This window comes from Dendrobates tinctorius, unplaced genomic scaffold, assembly GCF_039654945.1.
Source record: "Dendrobates tinctorius isolate UK_male_01 unplaced genomic scaffold, ASM3965494v1 ptg000056l, whole genome shotgun sequence".
In the NCBI taxonomy this organism is placed as follows: Eukaryota; Metazoa; Chordata; class Amphibia; order Anura; family Dendrobatidae; genus Dendrobates; species Dendrobates tinctorius.
The window spans coordinates 6,586,764-6,609,427 of NW_027361724.1; the positions used below are offsets into that span (position 1 = coordinate 6,586,764).

Genomic DNA, 22,664 nt, shown 5'->3' on the forward strand with positions numbered 1-22,664 from the left:
AGGGCATGCAAGTGATTGGCTTGCTTTGGTGGGCGTCACAGGGGGTATAAAAGGGCGTGCACGCCGACCGCCATCTTACTTCTGCCGATCTCAGTATAGGGAGAGGTTGCTGCTGATTCTGTAGGGAGAGCGTTAGGCAGGGAAGAAGACAAAAAAACTGCTTCTGCTGCTAGCGATTTGGCCTGCACAACACACCAGTCACTGTGTGTGCAGTGCAAGGGGAGGCTATATAGTGGTGTATCAGTGGTGTTGGTTGTTGGGCTGCCTTCTAAGGCTTCCTGACATTCCTGCATTGCTGTTTACCCACTGCTCCGCAAACTGCTTTTTTAAAAGCAATCCCAATTTTTTTTTTTTGTCCTGCTGAGAAGAAAAAAAACTGCTTCTGCTGCTAGCAATTTGGCCTGCACAACACACCAGTCACTGTGTGTGCAGTGCAAGGGGAGGCTATATTGTGGTGTATCAGTGGTGTTGGTTGTTGGGCCGCCTTTTAAGGCTTCCTGACAGGCTGGCATTGCTGTTTACCCACTGCTCCGCAAACTGCTTTTTTAAAAGCAATCCAATCTCCCTTATCCTCTAGTCACTTTTGTCACAGCTGTGCCATCGAGCCTGTCACATAGCGCTCAGATATTCATTGGGCCTCACACAATCCAAAAGTGTCCAGTGTCCAAAAGTGTGTGCAGAGAATCAAAATCTCCCTTATCCTCTAGTCACTTTGGTCACAGCTGTGCCATCGAGCCTGTCACATAGCGCTCAGATATTCATTGGGCCTCACACAATCCAAAAGTGTCCAGTGTCTAAAAGTGTGTGCAGAGATTCAAAATCTCCCTTATCCTCTAGTCACTTTGGTCACAGCTGTGCCATCGAGCCTGTCACATAGCGCTCAGATATCAGTGGGCCTCACACAATCCAAAAGTGTCCAGTGTCCAAAAGTGTGTGCAGAGATTCAAAATCTCCCTTATCCTCTAGTCACTTTGGTCACAGCTGTGCCATCGAGCCTGTCACATAGCGCTCAGATATTCATTGGGCCTCACACAATCCAAAAGTGTCCAGTGTCTAAAAGTGTGTGCAGAGATTCAAAATCTCCCTTATCCTCTAGTCACTTTGGTCACAGCTGTGCCATCGAGCCTGTCACATAGCGCTCAGATATTCATTGGGCCTCACACAATCCAAAAGTGTCCAGTGTCTAAAAGTGTGTGCAGAGATTCAAAATCTCCCTTATCCTCTAGTCACTTTGGTCACAGCTGTGCCATCGAGCCTGTGACATAGCGCTCAGATATCAGTGGGCCTCACACAATCCAAAAGTGTCCAGTGTCCAAAAGTGTGTGCAGAGATTCAAAATCTCCCTTATCCTCTAGTCACTTTGGTCACAGCTGTGCCATCGAGCCTGTCACATAGCGCTCAGATATTCATTGGGCCTCACACAATCCAAAAGTGTCCAGTGTCTAAAAGTGTGTGCAGAGAATCAAAATCTCCCTTATCCTCTAGTCACTTTGGTCACAGCTGTGCCATCGAGCCTGTCACATAGCGCTCAGATATTCATTGGGCCTCACACAATCCAAAAGTGTCCAGTGTCTAAAAGTGTGTGCAGAGATTCAAAATCTCCCTTATCCTCTAGTCACTTTGGTCACAGCTGTGCCATCGAGCCTGTCACATAGCGCTCAGATATCAGTGGGCCTCACACAATCCAAAAGTGTCCAGTGTCCAAAAGTGTGTGCAGAGATTCAAAATCTCCCTTATCCTCTAGTCACTTTGGTCACAGCTGTGCCATCGAGCCTGTCACATAGCGCTCAGATATTCATTGGGCCTCACACAATCCAAAAGTGTCCAGTGTCTAAAAGTGTGTGCAGAGATTCAAAATCTCCCTTATCCTCTAGTCACTTTGGTCACAGCTGTGCCATCGAGCCTGTCACATAGCGCTCAGATATTCATTGGGCCTCACACAATCCAAAAGTGTCCAGTGTCTAAAAGTGTGTGCAGAGATTCAAAATCTCCCTTATCCTCTAGTCACTTTGGTCACAGCTGTGCCATCAAGCCTGTGACATAGCGCTCAGATATCAGTGGGCCTCACACAATCCAAAAGTGTCCAGTGTCCAAAAGTGTGTGCAGAGATTCAAAATCTCCCTTATCCTCTAGTCACTTTGGTCACAGCTGTGCCATCGAGCCTGTCACATAGCGCTCAGATATTCATTGGGCCTCACACAATCCAAAAGTGTCCAGTGTCTAAAAGTGTGTGCAGAGATTCAAAATCTCCCTTATCCTCTAGTCACTTTGGTCACAGCTGTGCCATCGAGCCTGTGACATAGCGCTCAGATATCAGTGGGCCTCACACAATCCAAAAGTGTCCAGTGTCCACTAGTGTGAGCAGAGATTCAAAATCTCCCTTATCCTCTAGTCACTTTGGTCACAGCAGCTGTGCCATCGAGCCTGTCACATAGCGCTCAGATATTCATTGGGCCTCACACAATCCAAAAGTGTCCAGTGTCCAAAAGTGTGTGCAGAGATTCAAAATCTCCCTTATCCTCTAGTCACTTTGGTCACAGCTGTGCCATCGAGCCTGTGACATAGCGCTCAGATATCAGTGGGCCTCACACAATCCAAAAGTGTCCAGTGTCCACAAGTGTCTGCAGAAATTCAAAATCTCCCCTGTCCTATAGACACCTTGTACCTTGTTTTACATTACTATATAGTTTGTTGGATTTTGTCTACATTTCTACCAAAAATGAGGAAGGCTGGTGGAAGAGGCCGTGGAATTGGGCGGGGGTTGGCAGCTGGTAATGATGGTGTTGGTGGTGGATCTGATGGTAGTGGCAAGAGCAAAATAGGACCGAATGCAGGAGGTGTTGAGCCTGCGTCATCGTCTGGCTACATAAGGCCTCGAACGCTTAGTTTTCTAGGAGTTGGCAAACCGCTTTTAAAGCCAGAGCATCAGGAAAAAGTTTTGTCTTACATTGCTGACTCAGCCTCCAGCTCTATCGCCTCCTCTTCTTCAGTTGTAAAAAGTAAAAGCACTGAGTCGTCATTGGAGGCTCATGTTCATGAACCACACCTTTCCTTGTGTCCTTCACCCCAACCAAGATTGAAGGATGACGCAGGCCATACTACTGATTACTCCATGGAGCTGTTTTCACATACCATGCCTGGATTATCAAGTGAAATGGTGAATTACCCAGGCCAAGATGAATCTGACATGGAGTGCACTGATGCACAGCCGCTGATGGATGATTCTGCTGGTACATTCACTCAGAGCACTACATTGTCCTCGCAGTGTACAGAGCCAGATTCTGACCCTGATGAGACTCAGGTGCCCCTTCCCGCACACTATACCACCATACACGGTGACACAGAGGAAGGTGCACATGACATAGAAGAGGAGGTGATGGATGACCCAGTTGTTGACCCAGATTGGCATCCATTGGGGGAAGAGGGTGCTGCTTCCAATAGCTCAGATGAGGAGCATCCACAGCAGACATCGACATCGCAACAGCTGTTATCTGGCAGGCCCGGAGCACTCCAAAGACAGGTTCCAAACATCAAAAGAGTTGCTGGACAGCTTGTCCAGAGGGTCAAAAGATCACAGCGTGCTAGGCCGCAAAATGTCTGCCAAAGTAGGAAGAGTGCAGTGTGGCACTTTTTTGAACAAAATCCTCATGATCAGGCCAAGGTTATCTGTAAGAAGTGCGCAAAGACCTTTAGCCGAGGGAAAAATCTGAAAAATTTGAATACCAGTTGCATGCTTAGACATTTAACCAGCATGCACTTGCAAGCGTGGACACAACACCAAACCTCAAGTGCCACATGTGCAACTGATCACAACGAAGGTAGTCAGCAACGCTACATTGTTTCCCCCACTGTAAGCCCACCGGTTAGCACAGCAGCAAATGTTGAGGTGTCGTTGCAAGGCCACAGCAGTCAGGGAATCCCACTGTTATATCAACGAAAGACTGATTCTAGGCCATCAGAAAGAACACCAACTCCATCACCATCATCAACCCTCTCTCAGTCCGCCCTGTCCACCGCTACTTCCACCATATGCAGCTCTCAAGTCCAGCTCACCCTCCCAGACACTATGAGTAGGTCAAGAAAGTACTCAGTCTCTCATCCGCGTACACTGGGTTTGAACGCCCACATTGCCAAACTAATCTCGTTTGAGATGATGCCCTTTCGGTTGGTGGAAAGCACAGCTTTCCGCGAACTCATGGCCTATGCAGTACCACGCTATGACCTACCCAGTCGCCACTTCTTCTCTCGCAAAGCCATCCCAGCCCTCCACCATCATGTGAAAGACCGCATTGTCCATGCACTCAAGCAGTCAGTGAGCGGAAAGGTGAAAATCACAACTGATGCATGGTCCAGTCGGCATGGCCAGGGCCGTTACATGTCCATCACTGCGCACTGGGTTAATGTGGTGGATGCAGGGTCCACAGGGGACAGCGGTGGTGGGACAGTGCTGCCTAGCCCACGGTATAGGAAACAGTTGGCTGTAGGCGTTCGACCCTCCTCCTCCTCCTCCTCCTCCAGAAGCGAAAGCTCGTCCACAGAGCGCAGTCTTTCGAGCACTCCATCTGCAGCTGCCACTGTTGCATACGAGGTGTCCCCCTATCGAGCAGCTAGTGGAAAGCGTCAGCAGGCTGTGTTGCAGATGATGTGTTTGGGCGACAGACACACCGCCGAGGTGCTGGCCGAGTACTTGAAGCGACAAACTGAGTCATGGCTGGGCAGTGTACATCTTGAGGCAGGCAAGGTAGTTAGTGATAACGGCCCTAATTTTGTGGCAGCCATAGCCCTTTCAAAACTCAGCCACATACCTTGCTTGGCTCACACCTTGAACCTGGTGGTGCAGTGCTTCCTCAAAAATTATCCGGAGTTAACAGCCCTGCTCCAGAAGGTGCGAAGACTGTGGGCGCACATCCGCCGGTCGCCTGTACACTCCGTTCGTATGCAGAAGCTGCAGCGATTGCTCCACCTTCCCAACCACCGCCTCATTATCGACATTGCAACAAGGTGGAACTCCACCCTGCACATGGTGGAGCGGCTGTGCGAGCAGAGGCAGGCCATAATGCATTTGTGGGAAGATACACGGCCAGGCACTTTGAGAGCAGACATGGAGTTGACAGGTGTGCAGTGGTCGAAGCTGAAAGACCTCTGTAAAGTCCTTCAGTGTTTTGAGGAATGCACACGGCTGGTAAGCGCAGACGACGCCATCCTAAGCATGAGCATCCCACTTATGCGTCTGCTCATGCAAACTTTGACGCACCTTAAGGAGCAGGCGTCTGCAGCCAATGTTGATGAGGAGGAAGAGGAGGAGGGAATCCTTGATGACATTCAGCCATTGTCTGCTCAGGGACCTCTCCTGGACGAGGTGGAGGAAGAAGAGGAGGAGGAGGATGATGATGGGGATGATTACTTAGGGGAGGAGGATGCATCTCGTGGGGCAAGTGAAAATGTTGGCGTGGCAAGGTCTGGTACAGGGTTTGTGCGTGACTGGAGGGATGTGGATTTGCCAGAAAGTGCTCCTCCACCCAGCACTCGCAGTGCATCATTGACACCGGGAACATTGGCCCACATGTCAGATTATGCCTTGCAGATCCTAAAAAGGGACCCCCGCATTGCCAAAATGATGAACGATGACGACTACTGGTTGGCCAGCATCCTGGATCCACACTATAAAGGCAAATTACAAAACATCATGCCACAGGAGAACCTTGACCTAATATTGGCTAATAAACAAGCAACTCTGGTAAATCGGTTGCTTGAGGCATTCCCAGCACACAGCAGCGGTGATGGTTCTCACACGAGCCGTACGGGCCGGGGGCAGCTTGGCAGAGGTGTTCGTGGTGCACACAGCAGAAGTGGCGTTGGAGACAGGGGTTTCATGACAATGTTGTGGACTGATTTTTCAAATACCACTCACACAACTGGTAATACTGCATCGATGGAAAGTGACAGGAGACAGCAGTTGTCAACTATGGTTACAAACTACTTTTCCTCCCATATCGATGTTCTCCCACACAGGTCATTCCCCTTTGACTATTGGGCCGCTAAACTGGACACCTGGCCTGAATTGGCCCAATATGCCTTACAGGAGCTCGCTTGCCCAGCTGCAAGTGTGCTATCGGAAAGAGTCTTCAGTGCAGCTGGATCAATCCTGAGAGAAAAAAGCACCCGTCTGTCAACCCAAAATGTGGATGATCTAACCTTCATTAAAATGAACCATGCATGGGTTTCCAAGGATTTTGTCCCACCTTCCCCTGATGACACATAGGGTGACAGAAAAATGGCTTGCTTTGGTCCACCTCTTCCTGGGACTTCACCTATTTCGCCTTTTGCATCAGCTGAATGTCCAACATCAACATATGCCACTTTCTAAAACTCCCTAACTGTGCTGCCTCCCCCCCCATGGCCGGGGTCACCACCTAGCGCACGACACCGTGCGAGTGCTGTTGCCCTGGACAGGTGGGTAGGCCGACTCTTGGGCGCGGGCACTGGCACAGGGTCCCTCATAGTGCAATCAAGTGTCTCTGACGGTGGTGGTGCACACCCGCCGTCAGACACACCGCTGTACTATGAGGGGCCCAGTGCCAGTACCGACGCCCACAAGTGGGCCCCCCTTGCTTGGGCAGGGCCCCAGCATTTGCAATCTTTACCTCTCCCTGCTCCTCCGCTGTGTAATCTGGGCCGTCAAATCCATACTGTGCCTGACACCGTCTGAGCCTGCCTCCTGATGTATAGACATATATTTTGAATGTGTACGCTATCCATACATGTTATCCGGGGAAACGGTACCCTTTCTAACCTTTGTGCAATCACGTGCAATCCATATTGGGCCTAACACCGTCTGAGCCTGCCTCCTGATGTATAGACATATATTTTGAATGTGTACGCTATCCATACATGTTATCTGGGGATACGGTGCCCTTTCTCACCTTTGTGCAATCACGTGTAATCCATACTGGGCGTGAGAACGGCTGGCGAGCTGTTAAGCAAGCTACAGCACCTGTGGTTTGCACACGTAAGTTTTTCATTTTTTCAGGAATGACGGTTAGGCCTAATTCCGGAACTGCGGTTGACCTGCATTTACTGGGAAATCATTGTTCGCGGGTAATAATTGTAATCAGTGATCCCCATCACTAACGTTGTTCAGCGGGTTATCTGCACCTGTAAGTGACAAACGCTGGCCTTTTCAGTGTAGAGCACATGCAGCCACGGACATGTAAGGGCATGACACACCAGTTATTGGCCAATCTCATGTGCCAGAGCCTCACGTGTCCCTCTAGTAAGCCGGACTCGGACCGCGGGGCATGACGGAGTCTCGTTCGTTAACGGAATTAAGCTTGCAATGTGTGCATCTGTTCTGTAGCTGGCATGGTTGAGGTTTCCCAGGTGGAGTCGAATTTAACCGTAGGCTCCACTCCTGGTGGTGCCCTTCTGGACATTCCTTTAAGGTTCAGCTTTGCAACCATACTGCCCACGTAAAACAAACACTTTGCCTTCATGAACGCTGTTTGGAGGGTCATGACTCGTGGGAATAACGCCGCCCAATTAGTTAACCTGCTAGAGAGATCCTTCGTTGCTCCCAAGCATGACATCACACTCCCTAGGAAGAAGGTAATGCCACTGTGGCGACCGTACTCCTGGGGGCGACACAAGTGCACTGATGCCCAGCCACTGCTCGATGAATCTGCTGGTACATTGACCCAGACCACTACATTCCCCTCGCACGCTACCCGGCCTGAATCTGACCCTGATGAAACTCAGGTTACCCTTCCCATATACAGTTCCATCTTACACGGTGACAAAGAGGAAGCTGCAGATGAAAGTGCAGGTTCGGCCCACCCGCCATCAGACACACCACCGTACTATCAGGGGCCCTGTGCCAGTGCCGTCGCCAATGAGTGGGTCCCCCCTGCTTGCCCAGGATCACAGCACTTGCAAAGTTGAAATACTGTGCAGTGAGATGGAAGATGGGGACGACGAGGAGTCTAGACTAGTACAGGGATTCCCTAGCGAGGAGACTTATTTGATTGTTTTCAATGTTGGGACAGCAATTTTTGGGGAGCACTATACTCTGGAGAATGATAGATGGGGCCCACCATACACTGGAACATTCCAAAGGTGGACATCAGACACTGGAGCAGCATTTACAGGGCCCATTATACACTAGAGCATTAGAAATGGGGCCCATTATGTTTGGAGCATTATTTGGGCCCATAAGACAGTGGAGCTTCATCCATGGGGACCAACATATACTGTAGCATTATGTGGAGCTCATCATATACTGTTTCAAACATTATATGGGACCAATGATTCTGTATGGAGAAATAGATGGGCCTCGTCATGAGATGTAAAAAGTGAGGTATTTTTCATTGTACTATACCGCTATTTCTCTGCCGTATCGGAGCATGATGAGTTGTGGTATGTGTTAAAGGGGCGCTCTTTCGCTCAGGGCACATGAAAACCTGGAGCCAGCCCTCCCCCCCACAACTTTAGCCAAATAACCCCCATTTTTCAGTGCGTAAGTTGTATTATGAAGTTAATTAAGGTTGACAAGCTTAAGTAAGAAGAATTGATGCTTTTGGCATTCAAATGGGCACTGTAGGTGTGTTTCCTGTTCTCCTCTCACTGCCGACTTTTATTCCCCATTGACTTACATTGGGTTTCGTGTTTCGGGACGACCCCGACTTTTCCCTATAATCGGACGATCTTGCTCGACCCGACTTTTGGAAAAGTCGGGTTTCACGAAACGAAAATCGACCCTAAAAAACCAAAAGTCGCTCAACTCTAATCTCCACCTGAAGTGCCTCACTGTACTATCGGGCAGGTCACCATTGTTTCTCTGTCACTCTCTAAGCAATACGGGCCATCGCACAGGCCCGAAAGGGAATCTACGATACTCCGTCGCTAGGCTGCAATTCCCATATCGTTGAGTCACTTTACATACCCGTCACGCTGGCAGCCTTTGTCTCCTGAAGCATGGCCCCAATCCTCTTTGTACGATACATCTATACCAGAAGCTATGGTTCACACGAATGTCCCTCTTCTGTGGCCTGGTTGTCTCTCAGCCCTGACCCGCTCACTCAACTCAGATCTCCCAGCTCTGGTCTCCAATCTCTGGTTCTGGTCATTTGGTTCTTCACTCGGTTCCTCACTCGGGTCTAGTTACTCGGCTCCTCACTGGTAATGGTGACTGTAGCCCAACTCCGCTGCACTGCACATCTGACCTGTCAAAGGTCCAAGTGCAGACTCCACCCCTTCACTGCCCTCCTTGACCTTTTATAATTACTAACTGTGCCACAGCTATCAGATGACCTGATGACTCCTCAAATTTCTTCCCTCAGGGAACATACACTTCACTCTTCAGTTCCCACTAATATCTCTGCTTTCTGTATTCCTTAGCTTTGATCAGTAGATGGCGGTGCTTGCTTGCAGACACTCGGTTTGTCATTAACTGTGTGAAACTTTTCACTGGTCCATCTCCTTAAAGCAGTACTGTTATATGGGCTGTCAATCACTCACAGGGAGCCCTGATCAAAAGATTCGAGGCAGGACTAGTTTAAAGGAAGTGATGCCACACCGTTCTAGTCTTGCCTCATTAGCATATGTGTAAAAAAAATCTGCATCCATGCCCCCAAACGTTTTGGGGCAGTTAAGGGACTTGACAGACTCTCTTTAAAGCTGGCCAGTCTTGTGACTTGGCTTTAAACTGGCACTTTTCCACTTGGTTCAGTTCTAAAGTCCTACAGTGCAACTCCCCACCTTACTGATCAAAATTAATACTCACAGTCCCCATTTTATAGAAATTAAAAGGCTTATCTCACAAGCAACATTTATCACCAATCCATCTCTGGGACCGTCATCAATAAGAATGTAACAAGGTAGCCCGGGTGGTAGTCCCAGCGGAGTCAAGTAAACCGCAGTCAGTAGACACCCTGGGTACCTTGCACAGAGATGCACCGGACAGACACAATCCTCAGGCACAACTTGCAGTCCAACAGGGAATGAGGCTTAATAAAACAGATATGAGGAAAAGGTACAACACTGGCTTCCTGCTCTCTCCCTAGCAATCTCCACAGCCATACCCACAACAGCCACGGTAGCCAAAATTAAGCAGTAGACCATACGCCGGGATCTGGACGCTTCAAGTCCCTTCAGCGGGGCCCTTACCAAGTCCAGGGGCCCGTGTTGCAGTCCTTAAGTCCTTTAGTCCTGAAATCCGAGGGCAACAGATCCTCTCTTCTTCTGGGGTCTGGCAATGCCCGCGTTAGCGTCCTTCAACCGGGGCAACAGATTTTCTCCCCTCCTGAGGTTTGGCAATGCCCCGGCTGCTACTACACACCTGCCCATGGCCAACGTGCCTGGGCTACTGACTGGGAGCAGAAGCTTCCTGCCGCCTTTACAGCTGCTGGCCCAGCCCACCACCTTAACCCTCACCTGTCCCTAACATCTATACAGGCAGCAGTTAACATAATGCACAATAATACATGGCAAACACAGCACAGCATAATGCATTTAAGAACATATGTTACAGGGTTATCACACACAATAGGGGTGCATATGTTCCGTGTGAGGGAGAGGCTAACAAGGGTCTCCGCCACCTCCTTACAAGAAGAAAGGGAGTCTTGACTATCTCTCTGTCCAATGCCTATGATGATACATAAGCATTACTGCTCCAATAGACTTATGGTCTCACATGCACTCTAATGCTGCATTTACACAGGACTGTGGGCTTCACAATCTCTTGACCTCCAAAGGTCATACATTTAACACAAGTCAATATGATAAATGTTAAATGCCTAACAGACCAACGTTATCAAAGGCTCTCCTATAATAATTACCACAAAACCTATCAAAACATAGAATTATGTATGGTATTAGACAAGTAGTAAATAAAGGATAAATCTTTATTGAACACATTTCAAGACGATTAAAAAAATCTGAAAGCAGAGTGTCAGACATTGCGTGAGCCACACAGGGAGCCTCAGGATACAGCCAATAAAATAGTGATAAATATACACACACAACAACAAAAAATTGTTTAATTATTGATTTCTGTGTTTTTGTACTAAATTTGAAATCTCTAGAGGTATGCATCGGAATAAAATAAATACAAAGTGGAGTAAGATCCTTCAAAAGGAGTAATTTGCAGAGGGGGAAAACTATATGTGAACGCGCGTCAGGGGTGCTCCTTTGGCTGCCACACAGGTTTTAGCTACCTCCTTTCACCTTATACTAATGTTGGTCTGATTTTTTTCTGGTACAGCTCTTATCTATTTTAACACAGGATTGTGCTCATCCCAATATATTTTTTGCTTATTCATCTTTCTGGCTGGACTTTACAAATTGATCCCATAGGAAATGTATCTATAACTGAATGACTATTTCTTTGATTAAATGTATTGCTTCTTTGAACTAGTGACCATACTCTTGCACACACATTTCATTAGCAAACATTTGCTTTGTTGATTTTTTTTTGTATCTCCTAGTGAAGACCTTTTTACACAATACTCTAGTGTGAGGTTTTTTTGCATCTGCTAATTATTCTTTTTGTATGATCTTACTCCACTTTGTGTTTTTTTTTATTCCAATGCATAACTTTTTAAACCATATAATAAATGTTGTTTGCGAGCTAACCCCTTTAATGAAACATTTGCAAAAAAATAGAGTATGAAATAAAAGCTTGAACCAATACTCTGACCACTTAAAACAACAGATAGAGGATTAATATAAATAAGTATATATACACATATACAGTATATTAGGCATCTTTTTAAATACAAAAGTAGAGAAAAAAAATAGATCCCTTGGTTCTAGAAGTAAATAAAAGTTTAAAAAAAACGTACACAGGAGATGAAATCAATAGCATTGTTTGTACAAAGGTCTCATTCAAACATTGTATCCATAGTTTAGAGTGACTGGTATATATTTATGTGTCAACAGCTGGAAAAAAAAACAGCAAAATATATCATCAAAATCAAAACTGTCATAAAACGTAACCTATAGTGTCTCGTAGACGCTCATCCCTACAGAAAATACAACTCGTGTTCTTCACAGCTGTCGCAGACTGATGTTTAGTGATATCTACATTTTATACATATTATAGTGCTTGATCTCTTTTTGGGAAGGATCGGATTATTAGTTCAACTATTCAGTTTTCATGCCTTTCCAACGTTAGACTATATGTCGCCTCCCCCTGTTTGCTGCGGATTTCAGCGATGAACCCGCAACTTTTCCGGCACGTCAGCTGATTTCATCGCGATCCACCCTTGGCTGTGAACATGTTAAAAGCCGCTGTCGATCTCTGACAGCGGCATTTTACAAGCTCATGCCGGAAGCGCGTCACTAATCCGGCCCATCGTCGCCCGTATCAAATGACCATGGGTTGCCGATGGGTCTGCAGGAGACCCCTGTAGTTGTCATTGCTGGACAGCTATGAGCGCCACTCAGCGGTCGGTGCTCATATCAAGTGAGCATTTCTGCTACACAGAGCAGGGCTGAAGCTCTGCTGTGTGTAGCACAAGCGATGCGTCTAGTCTCCCATGGAGACGTTTGAAGCAAGTGTAAAATAAAAACAAATGTTTTTTTAAAATATTAAAAATATATCTAAAAAAGTTTAAAATCACCCCCCCCTTTTGCCCCACTCAAAATAAAACAAAAAAATTAGAAATACACATATTTGGTATCGCCACATTCAAAATCGGCCAATCTATCAATATATAATAAAAGTTAATCTGATAGGTAAATGGCATAATGAGGAAAAAAAATCAAGACGCCAGAATTACGGGGGGGGGGGGGTTTGGGGGGGCACCGCAACATTCCAATAAAATGCAATAACGGGTGATCAACGCCAAAATGGTATCAATAAAAATGTCAGCTCGGTACACAAAGAATAAGCCCTCACCCAGCCACAGATCACAAAATATGGAGGTGCTACGGGTCTAGAAAATGGAGACTATTATTATTTTTTTTTTTTGAGAAACTTTGGATATAGAATATTGGTATTACTTATTTTAGTGCAGACGCTTGAAGATAAAAAAAAAATCAGCAGAAAAAAAGAAAAAATGCAGCATTTCTGCAACATGTGAACATGGCCTAAAAGCCAGTCTGATGTCACTAGGACATACTTAGACTTACAGTTTTTGAACAGCAGGAGGCAGAGGTTGGAGACCACTAATCTACAGCGATGCTTAGGAATTCCTGATATGGATTCTTCATGGGAAAGTTATTTTTCTCGGTCTATTATTAGTGAGCAAGCAGCTTAAGATTTTCCATCTGAATTACATTCCATAAATAGAAAACATTACGCTCACGGCTCCAGAAGCGGAAGCCTGCGTGTGGCCTCATACACAGCAGAAAGGGTTAACACAACATTTTATTTTTTGCTTCAGTCTGACCACATAGTCAATAACTAATTCTGTCAAATTAATTTCATGAACACCAGACAATCTAAAGATGGCGGCATTTATAGATGACATGGAGCGGACAGTGACAGATTTTCAGCGCACACACATACGTGTACTGCCGGCCTCACCTGGAACTTTGCCTTGATATTGTCAAGATTTTCTTGTGCATTAACAATATTTTGGGTGTCATTTTCTAGGATGAGTGAAGACAAAGGCTGAAGATCTTGCTCCAGTTCCTGTAGTCTGCTATTAGCCTAAAAAGAAGGATCCAAAAATTATATCCAGAATTTCGGAAATTTCATTGCTTCATTTTTTTTTTAAAATAAATTGTCAATTTTTTCAAAAACATTATTTGCCACTGTTTCCATAGCTGTCAAGTTTAAGAATATGGAGCTGTATGCTGAACCCTCGCATAAGACAACAGAGGCTATAATAGGGATCCATATTTTTCAGTATACAGTATTTTAGACTATTTCATTGTCTTATTTGCAAGAAATATGGCTCCTTTTTCGGATATTTGGACTATTAGCTAAAGAAATTTTAGCAAATTTTCACAGCTTATCGGTTTAATGAAAAGTAAGATTTTCTAGACCCTGTTCACACTTTCATCCTGGTTTCCAACAGTTTGTTGTATCTGTAACACAATAATACCACTAGATTATGATGGACCTCATTGATTTATGGAGTCTCTGACAGAATTAACTATGTCTTAGGGCTCATGCAGACGAATGTATTTTCGGTCCGAGAGTAATCAGACAAAACAATGGATTGCACTTGAACCAATGTTTTTCTATAGGGCCGTAAACATGTCGATTTGAATCTGTAAATTGGATCTCACTCAGCCATGCAAGTCAATGAAATACTGTGGAGAAAAACGTGACTTTCCGCTCTACTGATGAAATGATTAATAGGTCCAGGATACTCAGAATTAATTGCGGTTTTACTATCAATGCGTTTTGAAGTAGACACTCTTCTTCCTCAGGATACAACCATTTCTCCTGAGGAAGAGGAGTGTCTACTTCGAAACGCATCTATAATAAAAACGCAATTAATTCTGTGTATCCTGGACCTATTCATCATTTCATCAGTAGTGCAGAAATTCATGTTATTCTCCACAGTATTCTTATCTGGTCTGGCAACCTGTGATCTGCAGCAGCTAAGCTCATACACTTTGGAAACTGTTGTGTGAACACAACGGTATCAGGTTAGCACAACTGTTATGAGATGGGCGGACACCTGGATGTTTTGGTCTGGCGGGTTCCGCCAAACAGTAACAAAAAGTTTGGGTTCGGGTACCAGAACAGTATCCGGACCTGAACCCGGACCCCATTCACTTGAATGGGGGCCCAAACATCCAATGTGTGCTGTGCTGTATTGTGCATGACAACGCGGCAAACACTGCTTCTGATCGACGGGGAAATCGTCCCCATCGGTAAGAGAGCCACAGTTCCCACGCTGTCAAAAGACAGCGGGAGTGCTCAACTGTGATCGGAGGTATAAAGCTTAACTCCGGTCACTGGTGTCAGCTGATAGGACTATAGCTCCCATCATCAGACATCTGCTACCACTAATTACAGTGAGAGCAGAAGCAGCAGATGGGAGTATTCATTAGCCGCTCCTGTGCTGTAAATAAATAATTTAAAAAAAAAAACAGTGTGGGCCTCCTGTATTTTTGCTATCCAGCTAGGCAAATCTCACAGCTGGGGGCTGCAACTCTCAGCTGTCAGCTTCAGCAAGGCTAATTATCAAGAACAGAAGGGTCCCCACTCTGTTTTTTTAATTATTTAAATAATTTTAAAAAACGGCATGGGGTCCCCCCCATTTTTGACAACCAACCTTGCTAAAGCAGACAGCTGGGGGCTGGTATTCTCAGGCTGGTAAGGGGCCATGGATATTGCCCCCCAACCTAAAAATAGCAGCCTGCAGCAGCTCAGAAAAGGCACATCTATTAGATGCGCCAATTCTGGCGCTTTGCCTGACTCTTCCCACTTGCCCTGTAGTTGTGGCAAGTGGGGTTCATATTTTTGGGGATGATGTCACCTTTGTTTTGTCAGGTGACATCAAGCTCATGGTTTATAGATGCCTCTCCATTACTAAGACACCCCCATTACCAATCCTAAAGTTGTATGGTAAATAAAGACACAGCCAGAATAAAGTCCTTTATTTGAAATAAGACTAAACACAGTTTTCCATTTTTATTTAAACACCTAATTCCAGCAAAGCCCTTGTTCTCCTGTGATAAAAGTAAAATAAAAAAAACAACAATATACCATACCTGTCCGGCGTTCTGTCCCACGCCGTAATCCATGTCTGGGTGATAAACAGTTTTCAACCTGGATGTTGCCAAGATGCGTCCGTCCAGGCTGAGAACCGCTGGTGACTGAACTGCGAGCGCTGCCTCATAGACCGGTGGTGATGTCAGAGGTTACGTTCGGTCACTGAGGATCCACTCCTAGCGCGACTGAACTACGGTGACCTCGGTGACATCCCCGCTAGCACCGGAAGATAAACTCTCATGCTGCTAGCAGGGATGTCACTGAGGTCACCGCAGTTCAGTCGGGCTGGGAGCAGAGCCTCAGTGACAAGTGACAGACTTTACCTCTATTAAGTCACCGCTAGTCACTGAGGCTGCGCTCGCAGCAGTTCAGTCACCAGCGGTTCTCAGCTTGGATGGACGTATCTTGGCACCATCCAGGTTGAAAACCGTTTATCCCCCAGAGATGGATTATGGCGTGGGACAGAATGATGGACAGGTGTGGTATATTGTTGCTTTTTATTTTACTTTTATTACAGTAGTACAAGGGCTTTGCTGGAATTAGGCGTTTAAATAAAAATGGAAAACTGTATTTAGTCTTATTTCAAATAATGGACTTTATTCTGGCTGTGTCTATTTATCATACAACTGTAGGATTAGTATTGGATGGGTGTCTTATAGACGCCTCTCCATTACTAATCTGTGGGCTTGATGTCACTGGACAATACAAAGGTGACATCAACCCCACAAATATGAACCCCACTTGCCACCACTATAGGGCAAATGGGAAGAGCTGGGCAAAGCGCCAGAATTGGTGCATCTTATAGATGTGCCTTTTTTGGGCAGCTGTGGTCTGGTATTTTTATGCTGGGGGGGCCAATATCCATGGCCCCTTACCAGCCTGAGAATACCAGCCCAGCCCCCAGCTGTCTGCTTTAGCAAGGTTGGTTGTCAAAAATGGGGGGGACGCCATTTTTTTTAAATTAATTATTTATTTAAATAATTTAGAAAAGAGTGTGGGGATCCCTCTATTGATAACTAGCCTTTCTGAAGCTGACAGCTGAGGGTTGCAGCCTCCAGCTGTGAGTTTTGTCTGGCTGGTTAGCAAAAATACAGGGGAATTCACACCATTTTGTTAAAAATAATTTATTTACAGAGCTGGAGTGGCTGATGAATACTCCTATCTGCCGCTCCTGTTCTCACTGTAGTTAGCAGCTGCAGGTTTCAGATGATGGGATCGGTAGTCCCATCAGCTGACACCAGGGATCGGAAGGAAGCTTTATACCTCCGATTACAGCTGAGTGCTCCCGCTGTCTTTTGACAGCGTGGGAACCGCGGTTCTTTGACCAGCGGGATGATTTCACCGCCAATCAGAAGCGATGTTTGCCACGCTGCCATGCACATGACAGTGTGACAAACACCCATTGTTCGGGCAGCCAAACCTGAACAGTAACACGGACTTCCTGGTGAAGTCTGCATTTGGTGTCCATGCCCGAACAGTAGGTGTTCAGTACAGACACCAAACTTTACTATTTGGGTTCGCTCATCTCTAGTTGAAATAAAATTTAACTTTATACCAGATAAAACCCTATTTGCTCCTTGGCTCCTGTACTTTTATGCAAGTCAAAAAAAAAAAACATTGGACAGCACTTGGATGACATCCAAGTGTAATCTGATTTTTACAGACTGTCAGAATAGAGAAGATTGAGATTTTTTTTCTTCCATCTTCTCCTCATACAAAAAAAATCAGATCATACTATGATCCCACTCTGATCAAACTCTGATCAGAGTGTGATTGGCATAATCAACCCTATTTTTTTGGATGAGTGAAAATAGTGTTGTGTGACCATAGTCTGAACTATATATATTATGTTTTACATTTAAAAAAAAAAAAAAACTTTTACACCGCTGGACCTGAGAGTTGGGGGATAATATATTCTGATATATTAGAAACAGTTAAAGAAACCTAAATATAAAAAGTGCAGAACTTTAAGGAAATGTGCACCTAGCGTCTTTAAGATGCTAGCGTACCTGCATCTTTTTGTAACAGAATTCACTTCAAGAAACTTTTTCATCATTTTAGAAACAGCTTTTCAGCCATATATTTTTTTCATGTATAATTTCAAATACAATATAGCGGCAGCTTTCAAGCGGAAGAATGGTCCAGTCACTTCTTTTAGCTGCTTCACGGCTTTTGAAACTTGAAGCTACTAAGAGAAGTGGAAAAAGACAAAATATACAGTCCTGCGCATAGTTATTAGAACCCATGAAGTTTAAGTACATAATGTTGAATATCTCTTTAAAAAAATGACTCAAGTGAAGCAGTTTGTTTTGTATAGAGCACTAGTGTTAAATACAAAAGAGCAAATGATTAACAATTTAAAAAACAAAAAACAACGGGAGAAAAAAATAGAAAAACCTACAGCTTGCTGTGACAGTGGTACTGGCCCCTGTTGTGAGCTCATTTTCGGGTTTGCCTCTGGCTTCTGGTGAGGGTTATGGAGCTGGCTGTGCTGACAGAGGAGTAGTGAGTTCTCTATCTGGACTCCCTCTGTTGGTGAAGGGAGGTAATGAAGCTGATCTAAATGGCAGAGACCGGCCACCTGAGGAAGAGGACTGCGATTGGACATCAGGAGTTTCTGATTGAATTTAAGGCAGCCGACTCCCTAGTTTCTTGCTGGTGATTTTTCCTGACTGTGGATCCAGGTTTCCAGTTTGGTTCCTACCTTCCTAAAGCTAAGTTTTCTCTGCTATTGTTCATATGAGTTTTTGTCTGGTTTACTTAGTTTTTTTGTTCAGCCAGCCCTGGCTGGGACTGGGCTGAATTCCCATTTTGTCTCTGATCAGTTGATCTCTTTGCTCTGTCTTCAGAATATACCTGAGTGCTGATATAGGGATTTTGAAGTCTAGTGACTTCAGGGCCGTTTTTCCTATCAGACGTGATTTGAAGTCTAGCGACTTCAGGGCCTTTTTCTATCAGACGTGTTGGACATTCTTTTTGTCAGGGTTTTTTGCGTGCTTGCAGACAGCAGCTTTTCTTTCCTGTCCTTTCTAGTTAGCGAGGGCCCCATCTGTTATGAATGAGTCACCGTAGGAGGCAAAAACAGAAATACTAGCTAAGTCCAGAAAACCAGAGAAGTTGGCAGCTATCGGATTGCAGACCCCTGAACCTATCAACAACAACTAGCAGTAGCCGTGGGGGGGTTCCTAGGGTGCCCTAGACCCCTCGATCACAGCCGGAGAACTAAATAGCCTAAAGACAGAAAGGGAAATCTAAACTGCCCCAGAACAGACCCCAAAGCAATAGGCAGCCCCCAACATATAATGACGGTGAAGCAAGATGAAAAAACACTCACACAGATAGAAAGATAGGCTGAGCAAATGATGGGGCCCAAGCTAACTAAATAGGACAGGATAGAAAAGCTGCTGTCTGCAATCTGCCAAAACCCTATCAAAACAAGAGCCAACAGACTGATAGGGAAAAAAGCCCTGAAGACGCTATGCTTCAAAAAGACTATATCAGTACTCTGGTATTTTCTGAAGACAGAGCAAAAAGGAATTCAGCTCACCCCAGCAGGGAATGGTAGAAATCCAGAAAAACAGGGCAAAACAAAGCCAAAGCACAAATGCAAAAAGCAGAGCAGAAAGCTTAGCTTTTGAGGAGCAGGAATCAGACTGGTCTCCTAGAATCCCTCTGAGAAATCACCAGCAAGGCAGAAGGGCATCGGCTGCCTTATATCCAGTCAGCGATTCCAGTCACCCAGTCATCATCATCCTGCTCAGGTGCTTGGTAATCAGCCTCACTACCTTCCTTCACCAGAAGAGGGAGTTCATCAGACCTCAATGGTGAAGGGGAAAATGAACTCACAACACCCATCGTTTGCTCAGCCTATCTTTCTACCTGTGTCTGTGTTTTCATCTTGTTTCACTGACAATACATGTTGGGGGCTGTCTATTGCTTTGGGGTCTGCTCTGGGGCAGGTTAGATTTTCCCTTTCTTTCTTTAGGCTTATTTAGTTCTCCGGCCATGATGAGGTGTCTAGGACCACCGTAGGCACGCTCCACGGCTACTGCTAGTTGTTGTGGATAGGATCAGTGGTCTGCAATCTGCTAGTTACCAACCTTTCCGGTTTTCTGGGCTTAGCTTGCTTTTTATTTTTTCCTCCTCGGTGACTCATTCATAACAGGCCCCCTTTACATTAAATTAGTATGGAAACACATTTTGACTCGCCTGTGGTGAATCACAAATGAGATTCACCTGCGATTGTCGATGCCCATGTGACATGAATTAGCCAATGAATGATGACTTCAATGTTTTAAAAATCCATATGAAAGGCCCTGTACTTTTGTCACAATGATGAAGACAAAGGAGCTGTCTGAGGACATCAGAACTGCTAATATTAGCAAACACAAGACTTCCAAAGGGTAAAAGGCCATCTCCAAAAAACTTGGTATCCCAGTTCCAACAGTGTGCAATGTTATTAAGAAGTTTGCCAAGCATAGAATAATCAAGAACCTCCCTGGACGTGGGGCAAAGAGGAAAATTGACATGAGATGTCTTCAAAGGTTAGTGCGAATGGTGGAAAAAACACCATGTCAAACATCCAAAGAACTGAAGGCCAACTTGGAAAAGTCATGGGTCATGGTTTCAATAAGTACCACTCTAAACCAAGCAGAGCTTTATGGGCGAAGGTCAAGGAAGAAACGATTGCTGAAGAAGAGACATAAAAGGGAACAACTGATCTTTGCCAAAGAGTACCATGACAAACCACAATCCTTCTGGGAAAATGTTCTGTGGACAGATGAAACAAAAATAGAGCTTTTTGGCAATGCAAAACAACAGTTTGTTTACAGATGGCACAACGAAGCTTATAAGGAAAAGAACACCCTACCAACAGTTAAGCATGGTGGAGGATCCATAATGCTGTGGCATTGCTTTGCTGCGTGTGGTACTGGATGTTTTGAACCTATCACAGGAATCATGAAATCAGAGAATTATCAAGAGATTTTAGGGGGAAATGTCCTACCCAGTATAAGAAAACTTGGTTTGAGTCAAAAATCATGGGTCCTCCAGCAAGACAAATACCCAAAGCACACATCCAAAAGTACACAGGAATGGTTGAAAAAGAAAAAATGGACTGTTTTAAAATGGCCATCATTGAGTCCTGTCCTCAATCCCATGGAAAATCTTTGAGGTGAGCTGAAATCTGCCACTGGGAGAAAAAAGCCCTGCGAACATTCAAGAGCTGGAACAAACTGCAAAGTAAGAGTGAGAGAAAATACCAGCTGAGAAGTGCAAGAAGCTTATAGATGGCTACCAGAAACGTTTGCAGACTCATCAATGCCAAAGGGTGTACAACCAAGTATTAATTAGGGTTGCCTTTGTTGCTGCACATGCTGTTTATTCTGTTTCTTCTTTGAAATTGAAACAAGTTGAAAAACAATGTTTTATTGTTGTATTATTTTGGACCACTAATTAAAAAGTCCTGAGGGTATAACTTTGGTACATTTCCATTTCTTTCTGAAGATATTGTACAGTCTATGAAAAAATGTAGTGTGCCAATAACAAAGAACAGGACTGCATGCACAGCAAGTTGTTTTGATGTTGTGCATATTTTCATTTTTTAAATTTTTTTTGCATTGCTTTTTTAGGCTGTTTTCAGTCGAAATCCGTCTAAAAAAAAAACCACATTGTGCGCACATACCCTTAAGGCCTCTTTCACACTTCCGTTTTTTACAATCAGTCAAAATCCGCCAGGTTTTGAAAAAACGGATCCGCAATTTTTTTTTGCGGATCCGTTTTTTTCCCCATTGACTTTCATTATTGGCGGATTTTGACGGATTGACGTCCGTTGCATCCGTTTTTGTGCAGATCCGCCATAATGTTGCTGTCCGTCAACATCCTCAAAGATTTCCAAATGGAGCTTGCAACGTTTTTTTGGCCGGCGGATCCTCCAGACACTGATTTAACCCAAAATTCTGTCTGGTTGCCGGACAAAAAAAAATAAAAAATCTCTCTCTCTCTCTCTTTCTCTCTCTCTCACAAACACAGCAAGACCCCATCCTCCCCAGCTCCAGTGAAGATTCTCCACCATGGCGCTGATCTCTATATATTCGCTGCAGCGCTGACATCACTGCTGCAACCAATCACTGCACTCAGTAAGTTATGTCAACTGGATCGGCAGGGCAGTAGTGACATTACCACTGCAGCCAATACAGATAACGAAGCAGTGGAGCACAGCCAGGAGAAGGTGAGTACTAGTTGTGCTGTTGTTCCTTTACAAGTATGGAATCATTTGGCCACCACTTTTTGTGCAACCCCCTTTAAGACGGAAATATTAAAAATAAATCTTAACATACAATATAACAATTAATTCTATTTATTTGATTTGCTGCCATTAGTCTTTACTAGAGTTGAGCGAAATGGGTCGAAAAAATTCAAAAGTCACCGACTTTTGGCAAAGTCGGGTTTTATGAAACGAAACCCGACCCTAGGATGAGGTCGGCCATGAGGTCGGTGACTTACGCGCCAAAGTCGCGTTTCAAAAGTTTGTTTTGCGCTCTTTTTCAGCCAATCAGGATCCACGGACACAGTGGGCAACGTGATGACATAGGCACGGGTCACCACCATCTTTCAGAAGGGCATGCAAGTGATTGGCTTGCTTTGGGGGGCGTCACAGGGGGTATAAAAGGGCGTGCACGCCGACCGCCATGTTACTCATGCTGATCTCAGAATAGGGAGAGCTGCTGCTGCTGCTGATTTTGTAGGGAGAGCGTTAGGCAGGGAAGAAGACACCAAAAACTGCTTCTGCTGCTAGCGATTTTGCCTGTACAACACACCAGTCACTGTGCAGTGCAAGGGGAGGCTATATAGTGGTGTATCAGTGGTGTTGGTTGTTGGGCTGCCTTCTAAGGCTTCCTGACATTCCTGCATTGCTGTTTACCCACTGCTCCGCAAACTGCTTTTTTAAAAGCAATCACAATTTTTTTTTTTGTCCTGCTGAGGTACTGAG

General features: G+C 45.1%; 1 protein-coding gene across 1 annotated transcript in view; it reads right to left on the bottom strand.

The window, feature by feature from the left end:
* The window catches only part of CCDC141 (coiled-coil domain containing 141), a 198,540-nt gene that overhangs the window by 46,731 nt on the left and 129,145 nt on the right, over positions 1–22,664 (bottom strand). The window contains exon 14 of the mRNA XM_073577467.1: positions 13,526–13,651. Coding sequence (XP_073433568.1) covers positions 13,526–13,651 — 126 coding nt within the window. The remainder of the gene's footprint in view (positions 1–13,525; positions 13,652–22,664) is intronic.